The 25,958-nt window shown below is 33.9% G+C and overlaps 1 protein-coding gene across 2 annotated transcripts in view; it reads left to right on the forward strand.

Moving 5' to 3' along the window:
• Nucleotides 1-2,730: 2,730 nt before the first annotated feature.
• Nucleotides 2,731-25,958, forward strand: part of LOC120632976 (aldehyde dehydrogenase, dimeric NADP-preferring) — a 48,477-nt gene continuing 25,249 nt past the window's right edge. Inside the window, exon 1 of one of the 2 annotated variants that reach the window (XM_039902981.1) lies at nt 2,731-2,860. In XM_039902981.1, the coding sequence (XP_039758915.1) occupies nt 2,731-2,860 (130 nt within the window). The remainder of the gene's footprint in view (nt 2,861-25,958) is intronic. The other variant, XM_039902983.1, reaches the window with a different exon arrangement.

Here is a 25,958-nt window from a genome sequence, read left to right on the forward strand (position 1 = left end):
TGGAAATTATACCAGGATACTGGTCCGTTAATACTACATTAATATTGTAGCTTTGTGTGACATATTTCATTAGTTTAATAAAATCACTGGAGTTTTGTTTTTGACGTGACAACGTCTTATAAATTGGTTTGCCGGGTGACACTTCAAGAAACTGCGTTACGCTCCGCTCACGTTATGCGCTCACAATGAGAGCGAGTGAGAGGCACGCGTCCCTTCCACTCGGGCATGGTTAGCCCGCCTAAGAGCGAGAGAGACAGACATAAAAAGTGAAAGGCACGCGTCCCTTTGTAGTAAACGCTGTTTCATTGTACGCAAATGTATTGCAAGTTATTGTATGTATATTTGTATATAAATACGTATGTATGTGTAAAGGTAAAAATAAAATTTTGTTAATATGAAATTCAGTGCGAGATTCTTTGTATAAATTAATGTTTTAAATATAATTCTTCCTACTATACGAATGAATATTCACATTAAAATTATTTTACCACTCAAAGTCGTTGTCACGTAAAACTTTCGCCCGTTGATCCTTTTTTATGTCTTCTAGAGTAATTAAATTTACTACTTTTAAAATGTCTTCAGTATTTTCATAAGGTTCTAGAATTGGACTCCTGCTTAAGCAGTCTGAAATGAAAGTGTTGCTATGTTTCGAACCAATTCTGCATATCTTTGACCCTGACCTACCAATAAAAATTTACACCGAAAATAATAAAAATAAAATAATTCTGCTTTAAGAGATGTTAGTAAACACCATAGTTTTTTGACGTGACAACGTCTTATAATTCAATGGAGCCGGCTGCACGCACGAAAACACATGACGTATGCGGCGTTACTTCGCTCTGAGGTGTTCCATTCAAGGCTTGAAGTGCAAGCGAGAGCGCGGAACGAGCGACAAAGAGGCAGAGTCGGCCTCCGCGTTCGACATCTGTCTCTCTCCTTCTTGCGTCCGCGTGGACAGCTTCTATACAATAATACATTTACATGTTTTCGGCAAGGATGAAGTGCAGTGAAAAGTGAATATGGTGTCAATTGTTTATAGCAACGATAATATCTATCAAACAAATAAAATTAAAATTTTCTTTTGACAACCATTCCATCAGTATTTTCTTACGACGTTGTCACGTTCAACTATCGTCAGTAAGCCGATTTTACAGACAACCAATTTTTTAATAATACCCTTTGAACACCTTACGTCAAACAAGCGTATATTAAATATTAAAATAAAACTGCTTTAAGCGATGGTAGTAAACACCTTGACAGAAGAAATGCAGCACCGGTATTTCCGTTAACGTATTCGGTATCTACTAGATACTCGTATATACGTAACAGTATCACAGTGCAACATCCATAAGTGAATTTGCTTGAACTAATTACCCGCTAGTTATATACTGTTCCACTTATATATGACTACGTATTACGCAGTTATCGTAACATAAATAGAAAACCTCTTTTACAAAGATAGTTAGATTACTTGGATAATATACTCCTGGTTTTAGACATCGCGGTATTGGATCAGTGATAGACTTGGGTCGGACCGAAAATTGTTTTAAATGTGTTTTATTTTTTATTTCTATGGTAATAATTGACAAACCAATCAGCTAATTATACGTTTTTCAGACCAAAACACTGGAATGCTGCTTAGCGGCAAAAAAAAAGCATGGCGGTAGTTTTTCACTGAACAATTTTAATTGACTATCAAAGAAGGCTTAATTTTTCATTGTTGTATGAAAGAGGAACGGTTAAGCCAGAAGTAAAACATTCATAAATGATGATAATGGCCTGTGCAGGGACATAAATAACTTGATGACGATGATGAGGCATTTAAAAACAGATTAGCTTAATCCAAATCGATTAATTAATTATTATTAAAAATCGATTTGGAGTTATCGTTATGAACAAGTCTATCTAACTAATCATTAATCTATGGCTATTACAATATTGTAACGTAAAGTATATACCAATGACAGAAGCACAAAAGCATAAAATAAATAATATTAGACATACAAATATTGACGGCCGATTGGCGCAGTGGGCAGCGACCCTGCTTACTGAGTCCAAGGCCGTGGGTTCGATTCCCACAACTGGAAAATGTTTGTGTGAAGAACATGAATGTTGTTCAGTGTCTGGGTGGAATATGTTATATTATAAGTATTTATGTATATTATTCATAAAAATATTCAACAGTCATCTTAGTACCATAACACAAGCTACGCTTACTTTGGGACTAGATGGCGGTGTGTGTATTGTCGTAGTATATTTATTTATTTATTATTTAAATATTATACACCTTCTTTATATATATACTAGCGGTCCCTTGCGACTTCGTCCGCGACTTATCCGCGCCGATTGGTTGCTTAGTTAGAACGTAAAGAATAGATTTTTCGCCATCTCGCCCCAAAGTAGCGTAACTTGTGTTATGGTACTAAGATGACTGATGAATATTTTTATGAATAATATACATAAATACTTATAATATGCAGATAAACACCATGAATATTATAATATGCCTTAGGAAGTAAAGTAAGGAGAAACAAACAAAAAAGCTTTCGAATTTATAATATTAGTAACGATTACTACTTTTTGTGAAACACACAATTATTGTAATAGCAGCCTGGGCCTCTATGGATTTAGATGATCGAATAATGGTCCCTAAAATATTCTTGTATTCAATTATATTATATTTGACCTTAAACAAGTCCACGATCGAGGTGAAACATTACTTTAGTTGCAATGCCATCGTCGGACGAAACACACGCGAGTGATTTTAGTGAGGTGCACGTGATTGATATCGATTCGGACCACGACATCGATACTCCGGTGATAAAGATCGAACAACAGGACAACACTATGAACGGAAATGGTATGTGACATTTTCTTTTTCTTTTTTAATAAGATCCTGCTGGTACTAATCCAGGGTTACGTTTTAATAGATTAGTTAATTTCCCAAATGAGCTTAGTATTTTAACAAACCAAGTTAATAATTAAGCACACTCAGGAATAAATACTAAAAATTTCAAAAACAGATTACACAAATGAAAATACTATGTACTATGGAGCATTTTTTTTTATAAATACATTAGAACATGCAAACAAGTTGGATGAACCTCTTTTGGGTATAGCTGACAAATCATCAAAAATATTAAAATGGTAAAACATAGTATAATTTAGAATCGAACTCTTCAAGTGATTATTTAAATTTTAGATAACTTATTTATTAAGTAGTAAACTAGTCGATACTTAAAGGGGGAAGCAATCTTTATATCAATATTCAAACTGTATTTTAAGGGACTTAGAAATAAAACTGAATTAACTTCGGGAAAGTTATTCAATGTTTTATCACTATAGAGATACATTAATACTAGAGATATGTATGATATATTTATCACACTCTGCGCGGCTAGTGTAGTAGCAGAAAACATTTTTCTCCCAGGGGAAAGGATCAAATTTACTTATCTTCCGCCACAGCTTTATCAACTCTCCGAGCACTGGCGCACAAGTGGAAATAATATCCAAATAATATACGAGTAATAATAAACGTGGGTAAACTTCTCCCATTCCATGCTGCCCTGCTTTGTCAGGTGGACACGTTAATTTTATCCCTTGTCAGGGGAATTAAATAATAGGGGGATATACTTTATGTCTCCTGCTTATGAGTCTACCTATAAAAATAAGTTAAACGTTAAGCTTGTATAGAGGTCTTTTCATAGCTTTTTAGATTGTAAAATCATAAAACTAAGTTAACGAATAATTTAAATGCTATTTAAGTGTGTAATGATAATTTGGTTGTTGGATCAAGGGTCGGATACAGAAGGCATTAGTCCTTGAAACGGCGCGTATTGTGAGGAGGTTCCTCACTCTGGAGCCCTGACCGCCGGTTGCTTGGGCATTCAAAAGCCCCGCAAGCGGAGGGTGGATGTTTTATTTTTTATAAATTTTTAATAGTGTTTTTATTTAAATTTTAAGCATTGTTAAGAATTTAATATATTAATATATAATGTGGTATTTTTTTGGTAATTATTTTAACACGTTATATATTTAATATATGAATATATAACGTGTTAAAATAATTACCAATAAATCGATTTTGATTATGACTATTACTCAAGCCGCACTAACATTTGTAAGGTGTAACGATGTAATGGTACAATTATTAGTAGTACAGCTTTACAGCTCTATGACTAGTAGAAGTATGTACTGCCGCCATGCTTATTTCTGCCGCCAAGCAGCATTGCTGTGTTCAATTTTGAAAGACGTGGTTCTCGTTGTAAACAGTCGTGGGGTTTAACTCAGGACGGCATTTTTCAGGGTACGTCCCTCGCATAATGTGAAGTGTTGCTCTGTTTATAGAAAATGGGTTTCCACTAACCATCAGGTGGGCCATCTGCTTGGTCCGTCAATTATTGCTATTAAAGAAAACTAGGTTAATTTGTAATGCCCGGTTTACACCTACAGACACGATGTGGTAAACTGTATTAGTAGCTGCATGAGTTCATCACTTGAATGCATTGTTATTTATCCATCTTGGGCTACTAAAGAGCTTAAATAAATAATACGTGTAAACGATTACTAAGAATTAAGTCACTATAGACTTGGATAGTGGATAGAAGCAGTTACTTTGCGGAAATCCATAATATATTATGAAAATTAAGCTTAATTTGCTATACTCCGCGAATGAAGAAAACAATTATTCATTGTAAAGTCAACACCTCCTGAGGATGCTCCGGTTTCGGGGCGAAACGTGCGTAGATGGTACATTGCCGAAGATCTGTTTGGTGTGGAGCATAAGGATTGAAGAAATTCAAATTACACCATACAGATTCTCCTGCTGTTCGCGGAGTCTAGCAAATTAAGCTTAATTTTCATAATACACTATAGACTTAGTAAATATTTACTAAGCTACTGAATAGGTGTAAATCAGCCTTAAGGTCATACTTAAACATTATTCTCATGTATTCTACAATGAATATTTAAAACAGGTTAACATAACTCATTATTCGAGGGTCACGTTTTAATTGGTTGTTTAAAAAAAAACTAACTTCTGAAATAAATGGTATACTTACCAACTAAAAATTTTTTTTTAATTATAAATTAAGCTTGAATGCTCTGTAGTACAGTTTTTAGTTGTGAGAAAATGTGCATCTACTACTAACTTTGATACAAAATGTGAGTGAACCCCTATATACTAAATAATGCGTAACCTTTTCGAGACGTCATGTTATGTTGTGGGATTGCGTAAACAATGCATGTTTATGCGATATCAGCAAAAGCTGTAATTTTTTGAACAGTTCCGTTGTGTGTCTCTAAAACTCTTCATCAGATCTGTATAAAATTTAAATGTGACCATTTCGGAATAGACTCCTTTCAAACAAAAACAATATTGTATAAATCCATCTATAAACGACCGAGTTATGCGCGAACAGACATAAGAAAACATCCGTTACTAATAACGTCCTCCTTTTTAAAGTAGGTTAAAAATAGTATTTATCTTACTTATTAATTAAGTTACCATTAAATCTGTAACTGGAAATTGAAAATTACAACAGTAACTACCTTAATTTAAATATACTTACTACCAATATTCCACTTACTAAAACATATTTTTTTATGTATTTCAAAATTAAGATCTAATGTATTTTAAATAGCTTAACATATTTCGGAAGTGTTGAAGAATTAGCATTTATTACGTTCGTGTCCCACTTATACGGTCAATAACTTTTGTCATTGGCGTGAATCTAAAACGATAATATAATAGATATCGCATAGCCATACTAATATTATAGAATCGTAATTCTATTTATTTATTTGCTTGTATTTGTAACCTCTTTCTTTCTTTCTTTCTCTGGGCTTATCGCCGTACTTGGTCGGCCGGAACCTTCCGTTGTACGTAGTGCCACTGGTATGACTCCCCGCTGGGTCACTCCAGCCAGCCGAGCTCACTCCAGAAGCTTAGCAGGCTTGTTTGTAACCTATTTTAATAATTAGTAGTACTTCCTTTTCGAATCGATTCCGGCACGAGTCTCTCACATTTCGAAGTTACGTGAGTTTTTATTATATGCAAAGAAATATCACTTCACATCGAGAAAAAATCTACCTACCTTAGAGTTCTGAATGGTGTTCACATAGGAAATCTTCCAATCCGCACATGGTGAGCGTGACGGACTAGAGCCCGTCTCCTAAACCCTTCTCATTCTGAGAGGAGATCCGTGCCCTATAAAATAAAATAAAAATAAAATAAAAAAATAAAAATAAAAAAGCCTTTATTTTGAAAACGTATAATATAATTTTTATTAATACATAACTATAACCTAAAATAAACTATTTAAAAACTAAATAAAATCTAAAACGTCCTCGAAACCACCGCAGCGAGGCACAGTTCCTAAGATGCTGGCAGCATTGCCCCTCTGGAAACGTAAACTAACTAAACGTACTCTCTCTCTAAAACGTATTACAATTATATTTTTACATATTTTTACTACAAATAACTTTACGTTTACTAAAAGTACATTTACGTTTAAGTGTGCCCTATATAGTGGGCCATTAATAATGCATCGCGGAGCAGTTAGGCAGGGTTTACACAAAGCCAGTGGCATGGCCCGGCATGTTTCACGAGGCCAGTAATTCCTGTTTTTTTCATTCTTGAAGCGGTGATAGCGCGTTTGGTAGGTGTGTGGAGTCCACCAATGTACCAGCATGGTGATTACTGCCTTAACCCATTCTCATTGTGGGAGGAGACCCGTGCCCTGTAGTGGGTCGGTAATGGGTTTATGTGATGATGATGATGATGATGATGAATGATGATGATGTTTAATTTAATTGACAGCCGATTGGCGCAGTTTGCAGCAAACCTGCTTTCTGAGCCCAGAGGCGTTGGTTCGATTCCCACAACTGGAAAAAGTTTGTGTGATGAACATGAATGTTTGTCAGTGTCTGGGTGTTTATATGTATCTTGTAAGTATTTATGTATATTATTCATAAAAATATTCATCAGTTATCTTAGTTCCCATAACACAAGCTACGCTTACTTTGGGGCTAGATGGCGGTGTGTGTATTGTCGTAGTATATTTATTTATTTATTTATTTATATTATAAAGGGAAGGGAAGAATTTACATTTTAAAACCTGCACTCTGTTTCAATACAGACGTGCAGAGTATCAACGATTACTACATTATTCAGGAATATAATTATAGTCGGCGGTTTGTCATCCTCACGGGGGTAGTCAAAGGCAATTTCCTACACCAAGTTGGTATTCAGAAATCGAAACATAAAAATAAAATGTGTGACCCGTTATGGGACGCCTGGCAGATGTGAAACATTAAAATTATTTTATATAAGTTATATGCATAAAAGAACAAATTACGACAGGGATCAGATATAACGTAAAAGACAAAGCATTAAAAATTTGTTAGATAAAATAATTTTTATTAAATTTTTATTAAAAACAAAATAAAATTTTAAAAAATATTTTAATTTTAAATATTTATTCGAAATCCTCAGAACTAAGCTACGTATAGTAAACTACCTTTAGTATAGTACCTTTTTTTGGCTAATTCGGTAATCGAAACCTCCTCATGATCTATTAAGGACCAATCCCAATAACTCTGCTACGTTATATTACCTAAACATAACAAATAACAGCCTATTAAACAGGTAATATACAATTACATTACACAAAGTCGTTACGCGAAGGTTATTAAGTATTTAAAAAAAAATTATAATAAGTATGATAGACGTTTATATTTCCTAGTTAATTTCATAGACAAGGAAACATAAATAAAATATGTATTTACCAGCTGTTGCCCGCGACTTCGTCTGCGTTTAATTTTTGTTTTTTGATGTGGCATTCAATTTAGTTGTAGTTGAAAAAAAAAAGGTTTCGGCATCGCTAAGCCTTAAATGAGGGGTTTGCTGCTGTCTGCTGAGGAGTTCTGTCCCCTATCTCCAACCACATTCATCAGATCTACACAAAGTTTTGGCAAAATTAAATACATATTATAACCTCTATAGTACAAAAATAATTATTTAAATCGGTTATAATTTGTCGGAGTTATGGTGTTAAATCGTCAAACACTTTCATCCCCTCTCCCAAAGAAACCGTACTTAATGTCGGGATAAAAAGTACCCTATATTACTTCTAACACTTCCAAGAATATGTGTACAAAGTTTCATATGGATCGGTTGAGTAGTTTTTGCGTGAAAGCGTAACAAACAAACTTACATTGACATTTATAATATTAGTAGGAATTGTTATTGCATACATAATACATGTAATTGCAGGCACATGAGACAACACCTACGCCTCGAATTGATGGGCACAGGGCGGCATGTTGCAAACGTTCCCCTTGTACGACGTAACAGCACAACTGATGTTGCACTGAGATAACTCGCGATTTTGGAGACATATGACATTATTCCATGCTATTATGGTCTTTGGAAAATAAAACGGTCCTGCGGGTTTTTTAAAAACCGGATTAATTGTGAACGAAGTCGCGGGCAAAACCTAGTCAAGCAATGGAACCATCTAGAAGGACGTACGAGAAAAAATAATGACCAAAATTGATAAAAAATTAACGGAAATATGAAGAACATTGCCAGCAAAACAAAAGATTAATGATAATCTCCTTTAGGAAGAAAACAACAGATTGATGAGTCAATTAAAAAATAAAAATCGTTTCCTCAAAATATGACCCAAAGGAAATCGCACACCGGACCTTGAAAGCTTTGGAGGCCAGGAGCGAGTTAAGGAGGCCGTCAACTTACCTTCTACGGTAGATAAAGTCTTGGTCATAACCCTGGTTCAGTAACGTTATAATTTAATTTTCGATTTATTAAAATTTCACAATCATTAGGTACTACAGATTATATAGTCCGTGATTATAATGAACAATGTTAAATAATCTATATCTACTTTTATTGTATCTCTTGATCTTTTGACGACTACCTTGACGCAGCGGTGAGTGTTGTGGTTTTAAGTTGGTGGACCCGGGATCGATTTAGATAAGGGAAAATTTGGGAATTTATTCTAAATTTTCTCTTCTGGTCTGGTGGGAGGCTTCGGCCATGGCTAGCTACCGCGCATTACGCGTTCCGATACTTTGTCAATTTGGGGTAAGGTTTCAATATAACTGTCATACTCCCTAGAAGGTTAACCCGCTACCATCTTATACAGGATTATAAAATACCACTAGGTGAGATTGCAAACAAAGCTTTTAGGGCAATAAAAAAATTTAAAAAATATGCGTTTGATTCAGACGCTGAACAGAGTTTAATAAAATCTGGGACAAGCATAGGTTGCATTCTAAAGATAGAAAAAGAAAGATACGTTTTAATGCAACTGGGAACCGTATTCAAGAAATCTTATCTTAAACCAATAATATATAAAGCTGAAGTTTGTTTGTTTGTTTAATTGAACGCGGTGATCGCAGGAACTATTGGTTTTATTTGAATAATTCTTTCAGTGTTGGATAGCCCTTTTATCGAGGGAAGTTATAGGTTAAAGTTATAAGTTCAATTTATCATCACGCTCAGACCAATAGGAGCATAGTTCCAAAATCGGGGTATTTTTCCTTTTGAGAGCTTCCGGTGTGTGCGCTGCGTAAAAGGTTAAAGTTTTGATAAAACCATGTACCAATCACAAAGTTATTCCCCTTTAAAAGTTCTAATAAAAAGTCCGGGATAGTATGTCTATCTTTTAAGTTTTAAGGTTGACTTATTCGTGGACGAAGTCGCGAGGGACTGCTAGTAAAAATAAAAATGGCAGTCAACTACCGGCGTTGGTACCTGATTTTGCAATAGGTCTCAGCTTCTTAATTAAAGATTTTAAAAATGCTTTTTAATAACTTTACAACAACCTTCCAACCTGATGGGTGGATTTTCGTAAAATCGTTTACAATAAACCGCTACGGTATAATAAACCTACCTACTATATTATAAACATTATTAGTTTGAATATACGAAGAATACGTTTAAAAATACGAAGAACAACGCATGGACGTGTTATTAACTAACATTTTTTGTTACGTTCAAAATAAACGTAACAAAAAATGTAAAGTACTTATTTAGTATGTTTTCCTGTTTCATCGTGACCGTGACGTGAAGTACGTTTTATACGAGTAGCTGTTATACTATGATAACATCAACGATATGATAATATTATAAACGAAATTTTTACACATTTATGAATTAAGTTTTAAAATGAAGTGTTAATTAATTTTATAATTTTCATTATAATGTTTTTACCTTTTACACTTGTAGCAAGCAACTATCAAATTTGTAAATTTTAAAATGCATGTAAAAATTTTGGAGGCTGCTACTTATTTTGTTATATTCACTTTAAAATATATAAATTTGATATTTCCTACAAGAGTATTTAAAAACACTATATTTTTATTTTTATATTCTTTATGTGAAAAAAGAATTAATAAGAACGATCTAAATAAAACTTTGCTAGAATATCTTCTTTTGTTAACTTCTCAAGATTGATTGTAGTCGGCTGTTTTTATGGCTATATAATGGCTGCATCAATTCTAATACGGTTTTAACGAGTCGTCTACGCTATCGTTACTTTAGAAATGGAATAATGAGAGGTATCAAATATAATGACAAATTTCAGGCGTGAATTTAAATATTTAATAGAGATTGCTGTTGAAGTTCGTTTTTTAACTCAGTGTAAATATAGTAATATATTTTTTTTTTCAATTAAAGGATTGCATTTTTATAAATAAAAAAGGGTGTGCGTGTCTCCTTTACGCGCGATTGAAGTAAAACTTTTATTATTATTTATTGATGAAAGAGTAAAATGTTCCTGGGTCTCCGCCATTTCATTTAATATTGACTATTTAATTTTATATTCTATTTAAAATTAATTAATACCACTTTCAAAGTTACTAACTTAAATTGAGAGTAGAAAATTGAAGGTTAGATCAGCACATCGCACACGTACTTATTTTTAGAGATTTAAAAAAAAAATTGCATTTTATATTTTTTTTAAACTGTTGAATACACTTTGCACAATTGATCCGTTTGAAAATGTTGGAGTATCAATATATATGACATATACTTACGACCAATCCAAATTATTATTTTTAAATAGCGAAAACTATACTATACGTCTGACATAAGCGTTACTTCCGACAGAAAAAAAAAACTGAGTTACTCCCGAGTCGCGCCTAAAGAATTTTTACTTCAAAAACAAAATTCAGTTTTAATTTCGTTCGATCCACCAAAAATTCTATTTTAATGGTGTATCAACCAACGTATAAACCAAATGTACTTTCTTTTACACCAAAAAACTTTCTGAAAACGTTGAAATGGTAATAGCTTTGAGGAAAAATGATTTGAATGATTTCTGCATAAATAACGAACAACAGGTAAAGAACATGAAATATGCAAGTGATGGGCAAACTATTTTTAAAACCTCAACAAGACTGAACAAAAAGCGCAGCATTGCAACTTTCTCGTCTACGTCTCTTCAGATTATTTAGAGCCAGTTATAAAGACGATCTAAGATAGCAGGTGTTATTTGGACTTAATTTTATTTTTATAACTTCTTTTTAACAATGCATAATTCCAAATATCTTTAAAAGCTAATTAAACACTGACTCATTATTCACTATTCGCGCTGTCGGTTTTATTAAAATATTTATTGCTCGTATATATATAAGAAAATAAATATAATCATGAAAATGTTATAGGTACTAATAACGTTTTTAAATATCCGCGTTGTAAGAATATTGACGTGATTTAGTGCAAACTTAATATTTTTAAAAATAAAATAACTTCGACCGAATATCTTCTGATTCCTCAGATAATATTGTTAGAAATGTACTGCTAGTTTCTAAAGCACAGTTTTTTTTCCTGTAAGAATAAAATATATGAAAATACCTAAGTTAAATAAATTTAGAAATGTTATAGGAGGTTGTCAATTCGCTGTATTTTTTTTTTATGTTTGATACCTCATAACTCCGTCATTTATTACAAGATTTGATAATTCTTCTTATGAATGAAACTGTATTCTTCCTATGGGATTTTGGAAAAATCTGAGGAACTGTATATTAGCAAAATTGGTCACGAACTAACTTTTTTTCGCTATGACAAACTACATAGATAACTGATTGTATAAGTATATATTGTATAATGCTTAAGCGCCATAAATACTCCGTTATTTGTAATTACTAACTACGTTTTTGCGGCGCTTGCGTTTGAGACTTTGGACCCATGGTCTTCGGACAACATTTTGGGTACCATGCCCATAAGTGAACAGTTAGACGGCTTATATTTATTGTAAATATTAATTTTAGGTTCTAATTATTATTTCCATAGTAAACTTTCAACTCTTTTAGCAGAGCAGATTTTCAACTTTCAACTCTTTTAGCAGAACTCAGCACATTAAATACGAGTATATCACTCAAAAGATATAAACTTTTTTAAGTCGGTTAAAAAATATGTTATCTACCAAACATTAACCAAATTATGTTTCAACCACAAACCGGTTACTATTAAAGCAATGATAGAGCAATCTGTACTTATGTAACATAGCCGTGGTTATCTGATGGTTATTATTTAGAATATCTTGTTCGCTTAGCGCATGCACCAATGTATCTCTACAGTCAAGAGAAAGGTGATCATGATAATAAGAAGAAAACAACATTTTATAACATAGCCAAGCCGAGAAAACAAAAACAAATTGGTCTGCGTACAGTTGTCGTTATTCTGCTACACACAATTTTATACAATAAACAGACAAATCCTTAATACTAGCCTTTTCGACAAGAATACAGTGTGAAAAGGACAGCTCTAGTGGCAAGTCTAATTTATTTAAAAGTTGCGAAAATACAAGATCACTAAATATTCCTAAAAATAATTTATAACGCAATTAACAGTGGATACAAAAATTCGTGACGGAGGTACATGATCTCACGTTAGCGGTCATTGACAGAGTTATTGTCTATACAAACGGTTGAACTTAACCGAATCTACTTACTACATTTTATTTTAGATGCTCCGTTAACTATTATAATTATCCCAGTTCCCTCGATTTCTGCAGACCCACAGATCGTAAACTGATGACAATGGGACCATGTTGGATGTACACAGTTTCAAACAAAAAAATATTTATTCAAATCGTTTAAAAATTATGGAGTTCTGGAGGCAACTTGCAACTCTACCTAAGCTATGTGTATGTGTATTAGAGCCTTTTATATTATTTTACTTATTAAGTATATTGTGAACTATGCTTTTAAACTATTGCTTTAAAATATTATTCAAATTCTTCAATTATACTGCGAAATTATAGCTTGCAAAAAAATATAATTCTTATTTCGCGATTTATAATGCTAACTTATATATAGCTTCTAATAAGGATTCTGTCTAGCTACGTTTAATTTATTCATAAAAATGAATTTCCTTATTATTCTGAAATAAATATTAATGTTATATGATTGTCGTACAAAACATAATTTATTGATTTTAATAAAAAATATTTAAAATATTTTGGTCGCTTTGGATTGTAACATTCGAAGTTAAAGGTAATCGGGGAACTACGTCCCCGAACTTAAGGTATTAATTTCCCAGATTTTTGACGACAACTACACTTCAATCTCATCCACTGTCACAGTAGTCTCCCCCTTCATCCCCGATGTCGTCAAGCCTTAGAGCTCAACTCCTGAGGAGCTCCCGAAGTCCCCATTCCCCAGTAACATCGTAACAACCCTTATGAAGGTTATCAGCTACAGTCCATTGAAAAAAAATATCGGAACTTATTCATTCCTCTGGTCAGTAACAATGAGTCCACCGGCGTCAAAAGACGGATGCGCGGGCGACATGCGTATTCAAATACAAATTGTTGCAAATGTGGAATGTGATGGTGATTGTGTGATAAACATCGATAATAATATGACAGGTAAGTAATTTATTTATTATTGACTTCATTGATTTAATGTGTTACTATAAAGATTTATAAACTCCACTTATATTATAAGAAAATGTATTTTTCTTGGTCGATGTTGATGGCATTTCTTTCACGCAGCAATAGGGCAAATATCTCGTCCATACGGAACGTTTTTTTTCGTTATTGAATAATACGAAATACCGAATAACGAAAAAAAAAAACGTATGAACATATTAACATACAATGTAAGAACTATGAATAAAATGATTATTGGCCATTGAAGGAATAATAGATATCCAAAACACAATGCATCCTTAATTCCTTAAAATGAGAAACATATGATATAGCCTGTTCAAAAAATATAGTCAGTAAAGCCTGAAACATAAGTATCTATAACAAAAAAGTAAGGTGTTTCAAATCAAATTGGTTAGTGTATTTTTGAAAACCGTGCCCTAATAATAATATACCTACATCTATTTATTATTAGCTATAATAATAATTATTATAGCTATAATATTTTTTATTACTTAGGTACCTAGCATATTGGCCAACAATAAAGCCAACAATTTACGTAGCTTCGTATGCAACTTTGATCGATTTATACATTTATCTCAGCATAACTCTTTCTCTCTTCATGCTAAAAAATAGTGTAATCCAATTCACAATTTTCCCCCATCAGATATCAAAGAGGATACAAACACTCGGTTAACATATAATATTATTACTAAATCTAAAAATAGTGTAGTAGAGAAAAGATTTGCAGCGCGCATTATTAAGTAAACTGTTGACATTATCGATAAGTTGCTTGAATCTATAAAGCTAAATTATAAACCAGCTCGTTATATAACATTATGGTGATCTGGGACGACAATATGTAATTATTTTATTAATTATAATGACGGCCGAGGGGCGCAGTGGGCAGCGACCCTGCTTTCTGAGTCCAAGGCCGTGGGTTCGATTCCCTATATTATGTTCGATTATATAAGTAAGTATATGTCATTAAGATGCTCCCGTAGAACTTTCTCCTCCGTTAATATGACACTGTTATCTTGACTTTCATTCCCTTAAGTGTCCTCAATTTTAAGTCCAAATTATTATCTTAAAGACTTTAACTACTAGACTCTAATAATTACTACAGATAGTTTCTAGAGTAGGTCTGGACCAATGAGGAAGTTGGTAGAAAAACGTGGCAACATTAAAATAATACTGACAGCTAAATCAGGTATCTACGTGAGTTAAAAATTTCACCTTGCATTCCAAATTTCGTTAATCGCTGATGCAAGATGAAATAACTAATTGATGCAATTAAAATGTATTGCATCGTTATGATCGTCGTAAATATTAAATCTAATCAAGCAGAAGAAAATTCTAACACGGTTTTTTTTTTATAAAATTCATCACAGAGCTCTTTCGCTTTTATAGTATTGTTTGTGTAATTTGTACTAATGAATATAATTCAAATTCAAATTCAAAATTCTTTTATTCGAAATAGGCCTTATATATAACTTTTCAAACGTAGAGTTTGTGACGTGTAGTGACTCTGCCACCAGTTTATACTTATGCTTTTTGCTGTAGTTGAGGAACCTTTAGTTTTCCTGGGATACAAAGTGTCCTATGTCCGTCTCCACGATGCAAGCTAACTCTATGCAAATTTTACCAACACTGGTTTACAGGTGCAAACATTGCGTGCGTTGAATCCATACTAATATTATAAATGCGTTATAGTAACAGTTTAAAGTACGGAGAGTAATATAAGCTAATAGGCTTTGATTCTGGAAACGTCAGATTGTTGAATAAGTGTTATTAATCAGTAAATGAAATGTTGGCTATGAATAAATAAATTAAAAATATTAAGTCAAGGATTTAAAAATAAAAATAAAAATAAATTTTGAAAATAACATTTATTATAACAATTGACATCAATGTTTAAATTATATAATTTATTGTTTTTTTTTTAGTTAAAATATGACTTATTCTTTAATACGATTTTATTTTTAATATTTTAATATATTATTTGCAAGCTAACTGCTTGAATAATATTGCACGCCTGAAATGGCAAACTGTAAGACCCAAACCTTTAGGCTTATAAGACCATTATATATTCACAGTTTATGCAATAAAAGAATTATAAATTATCAAATTTCCAAGGGCGGCCGGGGCTCGAACACACTAGGCTATCATCGCTTCCAGTGACCAATATAGCACACTAGTATCATAATGTACTATTAAAAACAGCTATGTAGATAGATCCCAAAATCAACAATTAATTATATCAGCGAGGCAGTTTATCTAATATTTGCTCGCATGCAACTATTGCGCACTGCCCACAAGTTGCATAATAATTATTATCGTGGGAAATAAAAACGTTACGCTACGTTATGCTACGCGACGCTACGCAACACGTAATCTGGCTTTTTGCGTTATTAGGTTATAACGTTTTGCTACGCAGTACTCATGTTAATCCCGGTCCCTGTGATCATCGCTTGTGATAGTAGTCGTTAAAGCTCGCCAACCGAAAACGGTCTGTTTTCAATAAGAAAGCCCTCCCGGCTTCTCGCTGTAATGATCTATGCACACAGAAACTATCAAATAGATGCTTAGAAATTTCGTAGATCGCTAGGACAGCCTCTATCGCCTTTTCTACCTCGATTCGTATTTCCGGCGGACGCAGATCTTCCTAGGCATCTACTTCTTATTATCTACAAAATTGACGGCCGATTGGCGCAGTTTGCAGCGACCCTGCTTTCTGAACCCAAGGCCGTGGGTTTGATTCCCACTACTGCAAAATGTTTGTGTAATGAGCATGAATATTTTTCAGTGTCTGGGTGTTTATATGTATATTCTAAGTATTTATGTATATCTATATATACATAAAAGAGAAAGTGTGTGGGTATATTCCGTATAGGCTCCGAAACGGCTGGACCGATTTCAATGAAACTTTCAGGGAATCTCCGGATTAACCTGGCAAGTAATCCTGTAAAGTTTGGTGACGATCGGAGCACTCCTATTTTTGAACTGTCAAATACAGCTTTTATTTACTATGATGATATTCTATTGTTGGGTGTACATGGGTGTAGATAATGATCTTCACCCGCTCGAGAAGAGAATAGAAGAGAATGAATACGGAGAGAAATAAATGATTTAATATATTATGACTTAAATTAAAAATTTAATGATGTAAGTTTATTGTTTAAATAAAATAAAGCAAAATCTAGCCCGGCGATGCGGGCTGGGTACGCTAGTTATTCATAAAAATATTCATCAGTCATCTTAGTACTCATAACACAAGCTACGCTTACTTTGGGGCTAGATGGTGATGTGTGTATTGTCGTAGTATATTTATTTATTTATTTATTACCTACAAAAATGTTCCCTAGGGAATATATCTATCTATCATAGTTAAGTCGCAATAGCAGCTTTTGTGTTTTAACATTTTATTAGAGTCGATATTTGAATCATAACAATTACATTTAGGAATACTTAGTCAACAAACATGTTAATGGAAAATGATGCGCAGTTTTCTCTTTTGGTTGTAACTAATAATTCGCGCGCAGGTATAAACAAAGACATTAGCATCCTGCATACATTAAAACTATAATAAAGAATGAAGCGAGTATTTGCATTTTTAGAACATAAACTATCGTTAATCCTACTCATTATTGATAAATGGATGTACGGATGTTTGGTACACATTCACTCAAAAACTACCGAAAGGATTTAACTGAAATTTGGAAAGGACAGTTAACAACCTGGGATAACATATAGGTACTGAATACACCGTAAAAATCCGCGCATTAAGCACTTTAAAACGCAAAAGTTTTTTTACATACATCTCTAAGACATACCAATAACAAGTTGACACTAGTAGATAAATATTAACTCACAAGCAAATCTAATGTGAATTGGCGATTCATACAAAGAACGTTGGAAGTAGGTAGTTAGGTACAAGGTAAGCACTGTTTTATTGTTCGCTATTGTTTTTTTTTTACAATGATCGTTTGTCTCGCCATTAAAGTGTCTAGAATTTTCTATATTATATTAATAATGTTTTAAATATAACAAAGAGGCAATGTCGCGTACTAGGGAATCATTCATCACAAGTTATCAACATAAGTAAAGGGGCGGAGAGCAATATTGATGGTCTGCACACTCTGTTTTCCTGACGATTATGGCCACGGTGGTCTAACACCAGAGAGATTTGCGAGTTACGCGGGAGATATTATTGTGCAAAAGTGAGAGCTAACACCTGCGTTAGCGCAAAATCTCTATTCACTCACTCTTAAAGTCCGATGGGACTGCAGCTCCGATACGACCGGAAAGAGATCGGCTCAAGACCGTCAGCTTAGCTTTTTCTGCGAGGCACGGGGGCGAATCACTGCCAACTTCCAAACTCCGGGCTGATACTTTTTTTTTCTCATTTCTTTTATTGCTGTAACTCGGCAATCTGTCTTGAGACATTGGGCCGTTCGTTTGTGGGTTAAGGTGATTTTTATTGCTCTTTTTCAGGTATCATCCATTGATGAATTTACCCTAGTAGCTCATATATCAACTTATTAAATTTGGAATGCTGTTTCTCTTCAGTCTAGAGAAAAGAAGACTGCCGTCTCCTCCCAGTTGATTTGCCAGTTCGTTGACATGTGCCGCTAGTCGCCCTTGGTACTTAATACTGTATTTCCCCTCTGACTGTTTTAGGGGCTGGTACTACGATTTTTTTGATATAATAAACCCTCTACCATTCATGGAACAAAACCATGGAGGATCGAAACCAGGACCTTTGATCAATTTCTGAGGATTTAAAACGGACTGGATACAAAAAAATTGGAAATTTTCTTGTCTAACCTTTAGCATACGACTAACTTTTTTCGAACGCCACTTTCCTAACTTAGTACTACTTCTTGTGACCGAAGTCATCCGGGACGTACTACTGAACTGTACTAGTATTAATGCTTACTTTTGCTGCCAAGCATGGCTATAGGGGTGTTATCAGTTAGACTATAAGGAATTTTGCGTATAGAATAAGGTTGTTTTTAGTTGTTAAGTACTAACATAGGTTTAACTACATTGTTTTACTAACACGATATGGACAAATGTCCGAAATAAAGATTATTATTATTATTATTATAAAATCCAGCCATCCTATCTGAAGGGCGTGGTTGTCGGTGTCATAACTGGCACATGAAGCTTAACACCTACGCCTCAGATTGATGTCCAAAGGGTGGCACTTTGTATGTGTTCCTTGTATGCCCTGGAAAGGCTAGGTTTTTCCACTTACCATCGGGAAGGTCATCTGCTTCATCCGTCAGTTAAATACTCTGGGCTGAAACTCAGGATCATCAGAAAAAACACCCAATCTGTTTGTTTGTTTGTTTGCTTCCTTCTTTCAAGCCCTAACATATCCACCAATCAACTTTATTGATGGCGTATACGAGTAGTTAGTTGAAAGGACGGAGAGTAACATAGGCTACTTTTTATCCCAGAAAAACACCGTAAAAAATCGTAACAAATGCGAACGAAGAACGCGGCAACCGCTAGTTATATTAGCAATTCGTAAGTGTTGTTTGTTCTTCCTTCAGGCCATAAAAAAGCAATGAATTTACTTCTTTATTAGCTTATAGTTAGTTGAAAGGACGAAGAGTAACATACACTTTATTTTAGTCCCAGGAAAACAAACAGTTTCAAGAAAAAGTGTAAAAAAAACCGTAATAAACCGCGGACTAAGAACTCAGCTCGTAGTTTTCGGACCTAAAACAGGGCATCGTGATTGCATAAAAACTCATTTAGTTACTTGTCTTCAACTGATCACCTATCGTTGCTTTCACCGAACACTGCAATGTTTGCAAGGCCAGATTAACCATTCGGGGCCCCAGGCAAAGCACGTCTCGAGGCCCCTTTATCGTTTTATAACTTTCGTATACAATGTGTAAATGAAAACAGAAATATTATTTCACATACTTTGGAGGTACATTGTTTGCTGTTACTGCAACTTATCTGTGAAACCGAAACGATAATAGTTTATGAGAAAACCACTGCCATAGTTTTTCTGAAAAAATCAAGCAAGCCTAACATAACATGCAAAATTAAAAACCAGTGACTCCTGTCACCATAACAGGTACGCGTCGCGTAGCGTAGGTACTATGCGCGTGTCGTAGGTACTATGCGCGTGTCCGCCTTTTATCTTTAATAGGGTTGTCATAAGTAAAGACTTTGTAGTATGGAAAAATAAATATGCTTATTTTTTTTTTTTTTTAATAACTTAATTATTTATTTGATTATCTCTAAAATATAATTTTTATTAATACATAACTATAACCTAAAATAAACTATTTAAAAACTAAATAAAATCTAAAACGTCCTCGAAACCACCGCAGCGAGGCACAGTTTTTTTTTTTTTTTTTTTTTAAATAAAAATTCATTTATTTATGATCAGATTACATTGGATCAATAACAATAGAGACGATGGCGACAGGAAAAGTTTAAAACTGCGTTCCAGCCGCCGCGCCCACCTCCGAAACTAAAGCTATTATTATATTATGTTCTAAACCAAGTTGTTGTATAATTAAAGTATACAGTTAGTTCAGCATGCAAGAAACATAATAATTGTTGTGTGTATGCGTGCATGTGTGTGCATGTGTATATGTGTGTGTGAGTGTGTATGCTTGTTTTGAGTTGGAGTGATAATGCGAGCGTGTGCATGTGTATAAGGCGAAAGAGTATGAAAATAAACATTATTTAACTACTAATAGCAGTTTTTCAGTCTCTTCGTAAGAGAGTGACTGAAGCCATTTGGAACATTTTTCTTTACAAATGTGAGTTGTGAGGGGAAGTATGTTTAATAATTTGTTAACTCTGTTGTACAGTAGACAACTTAAGAAAGGATAATGCCGTTTGGAAATTGCAGTACGAACAGACTTATATGTAGCCGCCAAATCCGTTCTTCGTTTTGTTTTAATAATTGGATCGTAGGGAACTTCGGGGTGTTTTCGTAAAATGGTACATAAAATAAACAGTTGTCGCACTGTCAGGACCTTAGTGTTTGCATAGAGCTCACAAGTTGGAAAAAGGATGGGTTTATTACACATGACTTTTAAAACTAATCTTTGAGCCCTTTCAAGTTCCTAAGATGCTGGCAGCATTGCCCCTCTGGATGGCCAAACTAATTCGTTGGCCAAGGTAACTGCCCGATTTAACTTATTTTATTAATATTTTTACAGGATTATTCCTTATAAAATATTCTTATGCGTCCTCCAACAGTATTTCGTTGTATACCTACATTTCCTTAAAATAGTCAGACGGAATAATAATATGCTGAAATTGAAGACGATTTTTCGACCAATTTGCATGGATCTGGGTCCCTTTACCGTTTTAGAACTTTCTTATTTTCCCTTATTTATTTTTTTCGTTAAGAAATGTTGAATAACCACGAAAATCTTAGTTTTATTGCAACGCAATTTTATTCAGTCAAAAGAATCACAATCAATCAGACAGGCAGCTGGAAGTTTTAATTGGCTTTGAGATTGACCAAAAAGAACAACTGGAAAACTGTAATGTTCCAGTAAATAACACATAAGTTAATTCAATTTCACCACTAGAGATAATTTTTTGTTTTCATCGCAGGAAAAAAGGAGTAGAGCTTTATGTGACAGAGCTTGTCCGGAAAAGTACTTATTTCTGCCGACAAGCAGTTCTGATATGAATGGCGTGTTTGCCGGTGTAATTAAAGTCAATTAAGGCTCAATACCTACTAGGTTGACAGACTCATCGCAATAATTTGTAGGACGTGTTCCTTACATGCCCTGCGATATTTCTCTTTAGTTTGGCAACACTACTGTCTGCAACACTATCTAACACTGCTGACATCTTGCTTGAAGACGTAGAAAAAAACGACTTAGATACGTTGGCCGATCTCCTTTTGCAAATGCAAGACAAGTCTGTAACTTAGTTTTTGCAAAGTGACAAAAAGCCGCCTCTTTCATTGGCATGGCATTCTGTTCACAGTATTGTTTTATTTTGTCACTAATTTTCTTAAAAGGCAGCCGTAACAGTTTCATTTGCTTCATAACAAACAATCACTAATCCCTACATACCTAATAATTATATCGTATTATTAATATATCTCTTTTTTTCTATAAATAGCTTAATACCTTTCCGCCGGGAAAGTTTTACTTAATCGACTAATCATGTATATATAACCATTTAATTAGAAACATGGTCAAGAATAACATATTATATTTTTTTCAAGAACTTAATGGATTAAATATAGCTATATTGTTTGAACCTCACTTTTGAATACTCAGCATTTTTAGCGTTTTTATGAACCATGTAATAATGCTGGTAGTTTTCCATATTTGCCAATCAACTCACTTTACAAATTGCGTTCTTGGCAACATTATGTTTTGATGTAGCTTTATTGCGCAGATTCATCATAATATTACCTTAATATATTTGTTTTATTACCAACAGGTTCCTGACAGGTTTAAGGCTCGCGTTTAATTATGCATCTCAATTAAGAACTTATATCATTAACCAACTATAAAAAAGACGCTAAAAGGCTCCTTCTAGATGGAATCTACCTTTCGAACGGCGATATTAAGATTTACAACAAACAGACAGACTTGACGTTTCAAAAGTAGGCCCACTTTAAAGAAATGACATTTGAATATAATGATGATGATCACAAAACACCAATGCCTAACGTTAAATTAGTTCCACCGAGTACTTTACTTCACCGTCGCATTCGTAAGTGCACGCTATGGAGTTTTACAAAATAGAAATTTTTGCAAACTCATCACGGATTCAGATGTCGAATTAAGAAAATGGCCTTACGGAATAGCCTTGCACACTGTCCAAATAAGATCGTGTGTACCCTAGATAGGTGCTCTAGGTCTTAAGATCGCGACGCGATCGGATTCTTTTTTTTTTTTTTTTGATGCCTTGTAGGCATTCGAATTCCTTAAAAATTTAATTTTAATTTTATAAACAAAAAGTCTTGAGTAGTCAAAAAAAAACTGTGTACCACGACGATACTTGTTATAACTATTTATGTATTTTGTTTATTTATCTTTTTAGAATTTATTTAGATTCCTTTACTATAGACAAGGAAAGTAACACATTTCTCGGAAAGGAGAAAATGTTTCATCAATCAATCCAAGCTGTGGGAATTTTCTAGTTTCTAGGCAAAGCCTAGTCTGCCTTAGTGATCAGTAATAAAAGACACGGTTCTTTTTTTTAATTACTTTTCCACTATTCTACTACTTCTACTTGACAGCCGATTGGTGCAGTGGGTAGCGACCCTGCTTCCAACATCTGAAAAATGTTTTTGTGTGATGAACATGAATATTTTTCAGTGTTTTTCAGTGTCTGGGTGTATATCTGTATATTATAAGTATTTATGTGTATTATAATCATAAAAATATTCATCGGCTATCTTAGTACCTATATCACCAGCTTACTTTAGGCCTAGACGGCGTTGTGCGTATTGTCGAAGTATATTTATTATATTATTAAATTATTAAATTATTATATATTAAACACACGTCACGCACAGTTTCAACAAATCAATATCACTACTTTTCATCATAAATCAAATGGTTAATTTCGACGAGCATTAATTACTTCTTCCAGTTTAGAAGCTTATTCACTTGTTATGCTACTAAACTTTCCTCACTAAAGTTACAAATTCTTATCAAGTCTAAATATAGTTGAGTGCATGTTACCAAACATAATATAACGTAAGAAATTATAATCCTGTAATAAAGTCATTATTAGCATTCAGTTCACGCCTAATGTAATGTGTATCGCAGCTAGGGTTGCCAGATGGCTCGCTATTAGTCCGATTAATGGCATACCATATCGACTATAATTAAAGCATTGAAATGTAAACTTTATATTAAGTATCGTATAGTATTAAAATATGACACGATGCCCTCAATCAAAAAGACTAAACTGAAAAACATTTGAATAATTTGAACGTTATATACATATTAGTTTTAATAGGCTTTGGCTTTCCTAGTCGCAGTTTATCAAAGTGTTCAGCAACTGTACTTCTACAACTGTACCCAGACGTTTCTTGTGCGTTTCCAGGACGATCTTTTGATATATTTATGTATACCTAATAGATGTATATTAAATTACCGTACTTCCTTTCTCACTTTCTTACTGCCATGCATCAAAGGTAATAGGTTAAAGGCCAATTTATAATATAGAAATTGATTACATTTCAACACATAGTAGGTACTGTTGGAGTAAATTATTTGCTTCTATTTAATTAATGACCCCCGTAATGTACAAAAAAATATATTTATATTTATGTATTTGGCAACCCTAACCCCGTAACGCAACGATACACGTTAAGTGAATAACACATGCTTACAATACCACCTCACACATTTTACTTTGGCGCCTGTGAATCCATATAAACTGCCTAATAAAAGCGGTCATCTACCATTGCAGTCACCGAAAACTCTTACCCAATGATATATGTCTGTACCAGGGCTACCCAACCTTTGCTGTAGAAAGCACAGAGGTGCGCAGTCCTTCTGTACTTAAAAAAAAAATAAAAAAAATTTTTTGATAGCCTTTGTTTTCCAACATTTTGAAAGTATGCGGAGGTCACCAAGCTCAAGCAAAGAATGTTAATTATTTGTTAATAAAATTTACGTGTATGATGATGACATCATCAACACCCTATAACGGTTCACTAGGAGGAGGACGAATAGAAGGGTTTGCCCATTCAGCGAGATCGCAGCAGATGGTAGTAGTATACTGAGGACGCTGCTGCCCGTTCTCTGTTCTATTCCCTTAATCGCCTCTTACGACACTTGCGGCAAGAGGAGGGGTGGTCACCACACGACAAATGTTTTTATTAGTTTAATAATGTTTTATTTTTTTCGCGCATCTCCGGCCTCCCTTTCGTGGGAATTAAGGCCCCCGGCATGCAAACTTCACTTAACACTTCAGAGTTATGTGCATTTTTAATTTACGCAAATAAATATCACTTGCTTTAACGGTAAAGGAAAACATCTTGAGACGTACACGCCTTGCTTGATCTTTGACAAAGGTGTGAGTCTACCAATTTGAGCCAATTAGAACTTGGCCAGCGTGGTGCACAGAGGCGGCATAAACTCTTGTCATTGTGAGAAGGTACTCATACCATAGTTTGAAGTTATTTAGGAGTTTCTTAGTGACTCTTAGCTCATCTTATCGCACTTGAATATTATAAACTACATGACCCGATGAGCGTTGCATCAACTAAACAAACCATTCAAAGATTGTTTATATATTGTGGCTGCTCCAATGTTCCTTCTTCATTAAATAAAAGAAGTGCCGGTTTTAGTTTTCTTATGATATGTTTTTATTTTAACCTATCATAAGCAGCATTATTATGTTGCAAGTTGACAATACGATACGAGCTTTACGATTTAGATTTACGCGGAAATCCCCAGGCAGTACGATTTATCTAACTCGTAATTTTGAATTTCGAATTCACGAAAGTCTGAAATAATGTGTGCAATGATGATATATTTCGCAATACATCATTTTATATTTAGTATATTCTAAACTTTAATTCCTAATACAAAAGAAGGGTCACCCACAGACTACTTAATTTGAATTGGTTTTATTAAACCCTCGTTCCCAGGGTTCGGTCACAATCTCGCGCTTGCTTTATCCGTGTCTAATAAAACCGGTGCGATTCGAACCTGCAGATTTATCAGTTTTAAATAAATTAATACAAAGCGTTTTTTTTAAACAACCGATTAATTTTTTTTGTCGCTGTCCTGTCCGAATAGCAGAAGATTACCTATTTATTTGTATAGTATTACAAGTAGCTATTTTAACTGCTGTGATAGAATGCCTGTCTTATTAAATTAGCAACGTGTCAGGTACGAAGTTTGCTTTACAATCGATGCAATATTCTATTTTTATAGTAGGTACTTTGTACCCCTTTTTACGAAATATGCACGGACGGAATAGTATGGAATTTTCCACATTTATAATAAAGAGAATGTGTGCATACTACTAATGTTTTTCTTATACAAGTAGCTGGGATTTGGGAAGCCCTACCGAGCTGTGGGC

This window comes from Pararge aegeria, chromosome 21 (assembly GCF_905163445.1).
Source record: "Pararge aegeria chromosome 21, ilParAegt1.1, whole genome shotgun sequence".
Lineage (NCBI taxonomy): Eukaryota > Metazoa > Arthropoda > Insecta > Lepidoptera > Nymphalidae > Pararge > Pararge aegeria.